Genomic DNA, 11,535 nt, shown 5'->3' on the forward strand with positions numbered 1-11,535 from the left:
TTCAAACAGATGCCATTAATACAGGTAACCAGTGGAGGACAGAGGAGCCTCTTAAAGAAGAAGTTACAGGTCTGTGAGAGCCAGAAATCTTGCTTGTTTGTAGGTGACCAAATACTTATTTTACCAAGGAATTTACCAATTAATTCTTTAAAAATCCTACAATGGGATTTTCTGGATTTTTTTTTCTCATTTTGTCTCTCATAGTTGAGGTATACCTATGATGAAAATTACAGGCCTCTCATCTTTTTAAGTGGGAGAACTTGCACAATTGGTGGCTGACTAAATACTTTTTTGCCCCACTGTATATATATATATATATATATATATATGTATGTATGTATGTATGTATTTTTCTTTTTTGTTTTTTGTTTGCTAATTGTATCTGTAATGAATTTCAACTTCTTAAAGGGATAGTTCACCCAAAAAAAGAAGATTCTGTCGTCATTGTCACCCTCATGTCATTCCAAAGTTTCTTTCTTCTGCTGATCACAAAAGAAGATCTTTTGAAGAATGTGGGTAACCAAACAGTTGACAGTAGCCAGTGACTTCCATAGTATGGAAGAAAGAATCTCATACAGGTTTGGAATGAGGGTGAGTAAATGATGACAGATTTTTATATTTGAATGAACTATCCCTTTAATAAATATGGTATACAGATTTTCCAAATATGTTGTACATGATGTTTTTCTCATTATATATTTCAGTTGATGTGCTGTTGAAGGCGGTCGGTGATACGCCCATCATGAAGACCAAAAAATGGTCTGTGGAAAGCGGGAGGACAGTACAGTCACTCGCTCAGTTTATCTCACGCTTTCTCAAACTCGATCCTAGTGAACAACTGGTATGTTATTCACCTCCGTCATGGCACCTCATTACATTAAAGAGCATTAAAGTGCAATGTTAGACCGGGTGTGTTTTGTGTTCTATCAGGATTCAGCGTAACATACATATTTATGTAAAAATACAACAACATACTTATTCTGACCTGTGCTTATTAAAATATATAAACGAAAAGGTGATCATTCTACATTTTGTTATATTTTAAATGATTAAAAACTTCTTGCTGACAGATAGGTAAAACGTAGTGGCTTGAAGGATGGTGGGAAAGATTTAAAAATACAATTAATTAGATTTGGAGAGTCTTTTAATGTCATCTAATGATTCTTGTTCCAAATATGCCTTACAAGATTTTTTGGCATGAACTATTGTTATACTGAATGACATTTTAGTGGGTGTCTTCCATAAATCATGGTAAAAATGTATGATAGTTATTATTTTTGGCTCAGAAAAATAAAATGAAACAGGACACATTCTAACGTATGAAAATAAATCACCTTTTCGTCATTGACCCATATTTTTTAAATAATTGTTACATAAAATATATTTTAATTTTTCAATAATTATAACGTAAATATAACATATTTATATACATAAATATAATGTATGTAATGTTTTCATAAATATGTGTATTTGTGAACCCAATCAAAATAATATCACTCATGAAATCAAACAGAAAAAAAAAAAGAATTATGAGAGCTAAACTATTGTTGTTGTTTTTTCTTTTTGCTTTTCTGTACGGAATTCTTTATCTTTATCTTTCTGCTCTTCCATCAGTTCATTTATGTCAATCAGTCATTTGCTCCATCACCAGACCAGGAAGTGGGTGCGCTTTTTGAGGTATGTTTTTTGTGTTTGTGTGTGTCTCTGCCCCTTCTGGCTTTGTAAGAAAATCGCAAGTAGACTGAAATCATTCAGATTGCCATTTTGACAGTAGTGCAGCCACTGACAAATGCTGCTTAGCAAGTATTCCTCTTACAGTGTTTAAAGGGGTCCTATTATGCGTTTTCACTTTTTCAACTTTAGTTAGTCTGTAATGTTGCTGTTTGAGCATATAAAAGATCTGTGAAGTTACAAAGCTCAAAGTCCAATTCAAAAGGAGATATTTTATTGAACAGAAATCACTTTTCAAAAACTACAACGAACGACTCGTTTGGACTACAACGCATATTTTCTGGGATTTGTGACATCACAAATATCGACGAATGGGACGAGACCTGGTTGAGCTGCACTAGAGAAGGCACCGAGTGTTATCACTATGTCGGAGACACGCTAGCTTTCCCAAGGCAGACAAACGTAGAGTGGTTACAATCATCCGGGTTTAAATCGCGCTCAAATTGATTTGATATTAACGCAATATTTACACTGAAGCTCGCAAGCGGCTATGGTAAGAGGCGTGACATTTCCCAACCAGGCGCCGAGTGCTGCCAATCACAACACACACTGGCCCAGCTAACCAATCACAGCACATTTCGTATTTCAGAAGGCGGGCCTTCAATTGATACAGGAACTATTCGAGCCGTTCATGCCAGACTGGGGAGAGAGGTGTTGTAATAATGTATAACTTGTGAAAAACAATGTGTTTTTCAAACAACCTAGTATGAGAGCATGTTCTAGTACACCACCAAAACAAAATCAAGACTTTGTAAAAGAGCATAATAGGACCCCTTTAAAGATCTACCTGCTCATATTTTGACTATTTAGGAAACTCAAAGCTGGTCAAATCTAACAATCCTCTTTACAAGAGACCATTTCTGTTCTAACTTTAGCAGTGTAATTTATTATGTGTTTAATAGGTAATGCCATAATAAAACCATTTTAGTTGCCTTCATTTCTATGAAAAAACAGTGTGTTTTGCTGATTAGCTCAGTAAACCTTGTTGTTCTACTCTGTTTTACAGTGTTTTGGAAGTGATGGTAAACTAGTTCTCCATTACTGCAAGTCCCAGGCCTGGGGATGATCGTGCAACTTTTTTTCTCTCTCCCTTTCTCCCGTTTCATTTATACACCTGCACACATACAGTATCAAAAACATCACTCACACATCATGATTGTTTTTATAACTTATTGATTTTTCATGTGCCACTTTTTGTAAATAATAAAATGTAAATAATATTGTAAAACAATGCAATATCTCATGGGACTTTTTTTTTTTTTTTTTTAAAGTGGAGCGAAGATGGAAGGAATCAGTGGAAGTCATAAGAACCCCAAATACCTTTAGCAACAAATTTTGATGGATGTTTTTCATATTTAAGCTCATGTTGAAGTGATTTACAGGGACAAGGACAATATGTGATTCTCAGAAGTACAGAGTGATTACTTTTCACAGGAGGGGTGGGTAATGTCCCAGGACAGAGCAGGTCACATGTAAGGGGTGGTAGAGACGTACAGGGGTGTGAAGAATAGGTGGGACAGAGAGAGCAATGTGAAAGAAGACAGGATAGAAAGATGGAGATGGCACTAACAGATGGACTGAAGAGGGATTATGGATGCTCTTGGTAGAGTGTGACACCAATTTACAAGGAAAGGCAGGAAAAGGAGGAGATTTGGGCAGGATTGTACCAAAAAAGAGGAAAAGCAGAAATAATCGCGAAAGGATAAGGAGAGAAACTGCATGCTGAATCAAAGAGACAAGGACCTTCTGTATTTAACAACTGCACAGAAGGTGGAAAAGATCAAAATTAATGTATCGAATAGGGAGACATTATTACGATGGACATGATGTAAGAAGATTAATGTGCACAGGTAAAAATAAGCTTTTTTTAAATGCAGAATAATTGTTGATTTTCTTGTAAAACCACTCAATTTCATTCTCAATTCTGCATATATAATAATGTAACATGTAAAAGGTATTGCTTTCATATCATGATGCAGTTTAAATAAGAAACCTTTTAAACCTTTTGGTACTATTAACAAATAAATGATTGATTCAAGCATTTGTTCTGATTAGCAGACATTTTATCTTTCACATCGCTTACAAAAACATTAAAATAATTGTAAAATTTAGTGGAGATGTGCAGTTGTTGCCTTAAAAAGCTATTTCCAGTTGATCTAACCATTGACAATGAGTTTTGTTAATGTAACCTGCAGTAATGTAGTCAGGTTTATTCAGATATGTATATATATATATATATGTGTGTGTATATTTAATTGAATGTTCCATATTTTATGTAAAGGATAAATATCCTTAAAAGAGTAAAAAAAAAAAAAACACACACACATGCACACCTACAAAGCCCAAACAGATTAAAACAGATTATTAGAGGATTACAAGTAAAGTTAGACTTAATGCAAGAGCTTAACTAATAATTTCATCACGTAACTTCAAACGTAATCCTTCGTTTTCCCTCTTTCCTTTTCTCATTTTTAATCCCATTCAGGGCTGTACTGGATGATGCGTTAGGGAAAATAAAAAATAGTTCCACATCATTTATTCAGCATTACGTAAACGTGCTTGATTATACAGTTCTGCTCATAAGTTTACATACCCCTTGCAGAATATGCAAGATATGAATCATTTTAACAAAATAAGAGGGATCATAAAAATTGCATGTTATTTGTTTTTATTTTAGTACTGTCCTGAATAAGCATTTTAACATAACAGATGTTTGTCCTGAGCAGTTTGAAAAACTTGGTTTTCTAGCATCTTCAACATATCTGAACTTGTTTCAACAGTGACTGTACGCTTTTGAGATTTTTTCACTATGTACAGTAAATGAGGTTGTAAACATTTTGAATTGGATAATTGGGGCCGAGCTTATTTTATATTCTGGGAAACATATATCTCATGTAGCTTTTGAAGGGAAGTACCAAATATGTACCAAATACTAAATATATAGTGCTAAAAATATATTCTTTAAACAAAACAAGAAAAATGTACACATCATCCTATTCAAAGGATTACATCCCCAGCTTGTAATGCACCGTGTTTCCATCTTGAGCATCAGTGAACGTTTTCACCTTTTGTAATAGGTGTGTATAATTTCCTCAACTGTCCTCAGTGTGAAAAGATGGATCTCAATATCAGTCACTGTTGGAAAGGGTTAAAACATGCTAGAAAATTAAAGAATGTGCAGGACCTGAAGGATTTTTCTAAAGAACTGTGGGCATTTTAACTGCTCCAGACAAACAAGGGACTTGTGAACAACCATCACATAACAAACAAACAGTCATTGATCATTCAGCTAACAACACACATTATTAAGATAAATAAAATAAAAAAATAATAATCCCTCTTATTTTTGTTAAAATTCTTAACATTTTGAATATTCAGCAAGGAGTATGTAAACTTATGAGCAGAACTGATTATGACTGATATGAGAAGAAGCAATAGTAAATAATCGTAAGGGTCCTTAGTTTAATCTGATTTACAGTAAAGAAAGTTTTGGGAATTTATTGACCTATGCCTATGGTTTTCAAAGCTTCATAAATCAAAAATATAAACAACTCAAATAATTTCTAATAAAGCAATTGAATGAGATTAACGTGATTATTTGTGTTACAGCAATTGGTGATAGAAAAAAAATTATGACTCCATATAAAATATATAAAACAAATTAAAATTTCAAATATTAAAATAATCCATATAATGATATACTTATGCCAGGAAGCAACACACAAATGTCTGTCTGTTTAATGTAATATGCCTTTTAGAACTCTTAAAGGACATTTCCGTTTTCTTTAAGTTTTCTTTAATTTAATTTAATTTAATTTTTGTTTGGATAATAATCATCTGCCCAGAACAAGGTGTAGTGTATAAGCTTGTGACATATGTTGTTCTTTCCTCTCTTACTAAGGTTCTTCCCTGATCTGACCCTCTCCTTTAATAAATCCACATCTTCATTTATCCTACCATCTGTCACAGGGATCTCTTACTCATTTCTGCTTTATATAATTTTCTCAATTTCATTCTCATCCCCAAAGATTTCTTGTGCTTGGTTACTGATCCCTGTTTGCCCTTTAGAAAACCAGCTCTGGGTAGCTTTATAAAACCAGCTCCTTCCCTTTGGGTAGCATGTTGGACCACATGTCCAGGCGTTCTCGCTCCCTGGTCTCTCTTTTCCTGACCTCCCTTGCCCTCGCTTTATCTGTGCTGGCTTTCTGTACGTCTTACTGGTGTGAAGGAACGCACAAGGTTGTCAAACCTCTCTGCCTTTCACCTGTCAAGATGAAGAACTGTGGACAGAACAACAGTGAACCTTACACTACAGGTATGATATAGCCTTCTGGTTTGATATTACCTGTGATAAATCACAATCATGATGATATTCAAACCAACATCACGATTGCAAGTACGACTTTAAAGGACTAGTTCATCCAAAAATGAAAATTTGTTGAAAATGTACTTTGCCCTCAGGCCATCCAAGATGTAGATGAGTTTGTTTCCTCATCAGGACAGATCTGGAGAAATTTAGCATTACATCACTTGCTCCGCAATGGATCCAGTGCAGTGAATGGGTGCCATCAGAATGAAAATCCAAACAGCTGAGAAAAACATCACAATAATCCACACGACTCCAGTGAAGCAAAAAACTGTGCGTTTGTAATAAATAAGTATATCTTTATGCCGCTTTTAACTTAAAACCATAATATTGCTTTTTCCAGTGAAAAAGTTGCCTTATCTGAATCACAAGAGAAAAATGCACAAGATCAAGCACTGTTTACGAGTAAAATCCATCCAAAACTGTTCTAAAGAAATACTGCATGTTGGGTGTTTTTTCACTGGAGGAAATGTTAGAATAGATGATGGACTTGTGTTTTGGCTAGAAACAACAGTTTAAAGTTAAAATGTCTTAATCATGGATTTGTTTCTTACAACCATAAATATTTCCACTTCATAATACTTTAATTGATGGGGTTGTGTGGATTACTTGTGGATTATTGTGATGTTTTAACAGCTGTTTCGGCTCTCATTCTGACGGCACCCATTCACTGCAGAGGTTCCATTGGTGAGCAAGTGATGTAATGCCAAATTTCAACAAATCTGTTCTAATGAAGAAATAGACTCATCTACATCCTGGATGGCCTCAGTTTCATTTTTTTCAATTCCTTTAAGCATTGAGTAACTTAAATGTTAGAGACAATGATGCCATTTGTTTTGGCTAATGACCTGCCAACGGAAATAGTTTTAAACTAAACAAAAACACAATTAACCTACATTAGGTACTACAAATGCTACTAATGATACAAACAGTGACTGTAGCATATACTCATTCAGGTTACTCTCAGACTAATTGGTTGTCCTCTTTTCTATTCAGAAAGCCCCACCTCGGATCCTCAGAACCCATTACCAACATTATTACCAAAGCGAAGAGAGGAACTTGCCAGGATTCGACAAAGACAATTGGCTAATGCAGTGCACTACATTTGGGAGACAGGAGAAGACAAGTATACCTTTAGATATTTCCACACAGGATTTTGGGAGTCCTGTGAAAAACATGCTGATGGTAAGAAAATGCCTCATCAAGAGACATCAAAGCAATAGGTTACACTTTATTTCGATAGTCCACTTTAGACATTCTATTAACTATAAGTAACTTTATAACTACGTCAACTACATGTCAACTAATTCTCATTAATTTGCAACTACATGTCTACTAACGCTCAGAGTAGACTGTTAGGGTAGGTTTAGGGTTAGTAGAATAAGTTGACAAAGAAAGTATAAGAAGATATTAAGCAGACAGTCTACTAATACTCTACTAATTGCTAGTTGACATGTAGTTGACGTAGTTATAAAGTTACTTATAGTTAATAGAATGTTACTCATGGACTATCGAAATAAAGTGTTACCAAGCAATATAATTCGCCCCAAAATTAAAATTCTGTCATCCTGAGGTATCTACTTACCCTCATGCCACTTCCAATCAATCATGTACTTTTTATTTATGGACCACAAAAGGAGATGTTATGCTGGACTTTCATGCTGCTTATTCCCCTGTAATGAAACTGAAAGTTGTCCATTTTCATTCCACCAAATTCATTGTCAAATTTAGTGAATTGGTCACACTAAACCAGGGATTCTCAACTCTGGCCCTCAAGATCCACTTTCCTGCAGAGTTTAGCTCCAACCGTGATCAAACTCACCTGCCTATAACTTTATAGTAATCCCAAAGACCCTGACCACTGTTCAGGTGTGTTTGTTTAGAGTTGGAGCTAAACTCTGCAGGAAAATGAATCTTGAGGGCCAGAGTTGAGAACCCCTGCACTAAACAATAGCATTTGTGAATATTGACATCAGAACTGGTACACTCACCGTACTCTTTTATTTTATGGAAAAGAGCTGCATGAACATTCTGTGAAATATCTTATTTTGTACTTCATGAAAGTAAGAGTTTGAACTAACATGTCATGATAGTAAATGACACAAATGTCATTTTTGAGCAATTATTCCCATTTTCATTACATTACAGTTTTTACAATCCTTTTGGCACTAATTTTAGAACCTTGATGTCATTTTTCAAAACTCTAGACAAAACATCATCACTTGTAACAGATTTTCCAATGTTCAAAACATTGCATTGTGCATGCATATTTTTAAAGAAACCTTACACTTGCAGAATCATTGGTTCAAATAACTTAAAGGAACGTTAATTTAGATCACTGTGCATGGGGACCATAGAAACAGCGTCTCAAACAGAATGATGATGAAATAGTACATCCATAGTCAATGTAGTCCTGTTGGTTCATGTTCCACAGTAATTGACACTGGATCTCATTATCATGAAATTTTCCTGATCATAACATGGAATCTTGTTTGTCCGTTTCCACAAAGCTATACATTAAAGGGATAGTTCACCCAAAAATTTAAATTCTGTCATCATTTACTCACCCTCCACTTGTTCCAAACCTGTATTAGTTTCTTTCTTCTGTTGAACACAAAAGATATCTTGAAGAATGATGGTAACCAAACAGTTAACGGTAGCCATTGACATCCTTAGTATTTATTTTTTTCTCCATACTATGAAAGTCAATGACTACCATCAACTGACAAAATATCTTCTCTTGTGCTGAAGAACAGAAGAAAGAAATTCATACAGGTTAAGAACAAGTGGAAGGTGAGTGAATAATGTCAGAATTTTAATTTTTGAGTGAACTATGCCTTTAAGAGACATTTAGATCATTGTAATGAAATGAATAGACAGTCATCTCAGATGCAATGTGTGAATTGCTTTTTGAAATGGTGATACTTTGATGTTATGTTGTGTCATTTTTAATAGGTGAATATAGTCAAAGGAACAAATTAACTTAGGTTTATGTGTATTGTATCTACTCATTTGGAGAATGTCTTAAGAGTTTTGAAAATATGCATTTTGATCACTGGTTGTGAGTTTTGTGACTAGAATTTTGAAAAAATTATATCAAAGTTCTTGATATCAAATGATATTAAAATGCTTTTTAAAATAATCATATCATTGACTGTGTCAGACATTGGATTCCATTGGTATTCTTGTTCATTCTGCTAAATTACAGGAGAACGATGTCGTCGGTTCTTGGATCTTACTCCTGGAGAGACTCATGGTGAGAGTGCAGTGTGTGTGCATGAAATGATTTCTGCAGAATGATATAACCAATGATGTGTGTAGGTGTATCTGTGCCTGCAAGGCTTTCTGTATTTGTACAGTATGTGCTCATATAGTGAACTGTGTGCATGTGCTCCTCTCTGCCTGCTGCAGGTGTTCTGTGGTTGTCAATGATTGCTGAGTTCATGTACATCAGTTTGTTGGGCATGGGCTTTCTACTCATGTGGGTGGAAGTGCTGTGTGCTCATAAAGAAATGCATGCACTCAAAATCAACGCTTTCGCAGCCATATGTACAGTGCTCTCAGGTAAGATAGTGGTCCTTGGTTCTCTCTTGTGGCACATTTTGGTATTGCAGTCTTTGGTAATTATTGTTAATGTATAATATTTTGATTTCCCTCTACTTTTTTCTTTCAGGACTGTTAGGGATGGTGGCTCATATGATGTACACTACTGTATTTCAGCTAACTGTGATTGTGGGGCCCAAAGACTGGAGACCTCAGACGTGGGACTACGGCTGGTCATTTGCGTGAGTGCACTTACACTTACACAATATATTTTCGTCCAGTTTATGTGTAGTAAAGTTTGACTTGATTCTGATTGGATTAAAGTGGAGGTTTGTTCGTATGAACTATGTAGATGTTTACTAATATCGTAGAAATGTTAATGAATACTTCCAGGTCATTGAATCCATGGAATTAATAGGCTGTTTTTATGTATTTAAATGTGCTTAGTGCTTTCACATTCATTAAATGCATTTACCTACAGTAATTTTTCAAAAATGTTTCATTAAGTTCTGTGTGATTTTTTTGGGTGCCATATTCGACAGGTTTCTTTTCATCATTTACCAAAGCCTGAACTTTAAAATGTTAATAATGAAATCAAATTCTGTATTTAATAATCATTTAATTAGAAATATCCAAATAATAGTAGCTATAATATAATATAATATAGGATTGTAAAGATTTTTATATGTAAATACCTTTATGTCTTAGATCCTGTATACTACAGACATAAAACTATATGTGCAAACATTATGTATAAAAAATAACCCACAATTACTAATCAGGATGTGATATTGTAAGTCCTGAAAGCATACAATAATTTTGTGTGAGGAACAGACTTAAATTTAAAATCTATTATTCACTGAAAATCTTCCCCTTCGCCATAGCTCATTCAAGTTTGCAAATATAGAATGTTGAAGATATATGTAAATATATATTCAAATATGAAAGAGATGTTGTCTGAGGTTAGGCATCCATAATGCTAAATGCCAGTTTGAATATATCAAAATATTAGCAAAAAAACAAAACATATATTTCGGTGTGTTCAGAATTGAGAAATAGTTCACTGATTGTTGACAAAGTTCTCTCGACAAGTTCTCGTCTAATTTTCCTCTTTCTTTTGCATGGTTCTTTCACTCACTTCTCGACTCTAAGGCTGGCATGGGTGTCTTTCAGCTGCTGCATGTGTTCTGCAGTTATGACCCTTAATTCTTACACAAAAACAGTCATTGAGCAACGTCACCGCCAGAGGCTTCGATTAGAGGAGGCCCGTGCTACAAGCCACGCTCCGTCCTATGATGAGGTGGTCCCAGGTGGCGGGCTGTACTCCGTCAGCGGCCTATTACAGTGCCCAAATGGGATGATAGACTCTATGTGGGTATCCGATGGGAGCATGGGACTGGTGCAAGAGAGGGATGTGCCCACCCTGGTACTGTTTGGAGGATGCGGACAAGATTCGTGTGAGGACTGCGAGAGAGAGATGGATGAGATGAAGGAGGCCATGAATGGAATAGATTCTCCTTGTTAATCTTGGATGATGTGAGTTGAAGGGCTAGTTCACCCATAAATGAAAATTTTGTCATTATTTAGTCCTCATCATGTCATTCCAAACCTTTGTTACTTTCTTTAGTCTGTGGAACACAAAAGAAAATAACTTGAAGAATGTTAGTAATCAAACCGATTTGGTTACCTCAGATACCCAGTGGATGGAGAAAATGTTTTTTTTTTAAATGTTCCACAGAAGAAAAAAACTCATCCAGGTTTGGATTGACCTGTGAATGATGACAAAATTTTAATTTTGGGCGAAATATTCCTGTAGTTTTTATAACAATGGCTTTGTATGTTTTGTTTGCCTGATTAACTGACTGACGAGCAAAAACTGTCAATGCTAAATGTCT

The 11,535-nt window shown here is 35.0% G+C and overlaps 2 protein-coding genes across 2 annotated transcripts in view; both read left to right on the plus strand.

The window, feature by feature from the left end:
• The window catches only part of atg12 (ATG12 autophagy related 12 homolog (S. cerevisiae)), a 6,748-nt gene extending 3,786 nt beyond the window's left edge, over positions 1-2,962 (plus strand). Inside the window, exons 2-4 of the mRNA XM_016289757.1 lie at positions 705-841; positions 1,615-1,677; positions 2,738-2,962. Of these exons, the coding sequence (XP_016145243.1) occupies positions 705-841; positions 1,615-1,677; positions 2,738-2,797 (260 nt within the window). The 3' untranslated portion in view covers positions 2,798-2,962. The remainder of the gene's footprint in view (positions 1-704; positions 842-1,614; positions 1,678-2,737) is intronic.
• An 83-nt stretch (positions 2,963-3,045) lies between these two features.
• On the plus strand, positions 3,046-11,232 carry LOC107598426 (germ cell-specific gene 1-like protein). The gene is made up of 7 exons (XM_016289756.1): positions 3,046-3,581; positions 5,633-6,046; positions 7,094-7,282; positions 9,306-9,353; positions 9,509-9,661; positions 9,771-9,882; positions 10,793-11,232. The coding sequence occupies exons 2-7, from the start codon at positions 5,851-5,853 to the stop codon at positions 11,163-11,165; spliced, it is 1,071 nt and encodes a 356-aa protein (XP_016145242.1). The 5' UTR covers positions 3,046-3,581; positions 5,633-5,850; the 3' UTR covers positions 11,166-11,232.
• The last annotated feature ends 303 nt before the right edge of the window (positions 11,233-11,535 follow it).

Source organism: Sinocyclocheilus grahami, unplaced genomic scaffold (assembly GCF_001515645.1).
Source record: "Sinocyclocheilus grahami isolate Dianchi unplaced genomic scaffold, SAMN03320097.WGS_v1.1 scaffold251.1, whole genome shotgun sequence".
Lineage (NCBI taxonomy): Eukaryota > Metazoa > Chordata > Actinopteri > Cypriniformes > Cyprinidae > Sinocyclocheilus > Sinocyclocheilus grahami.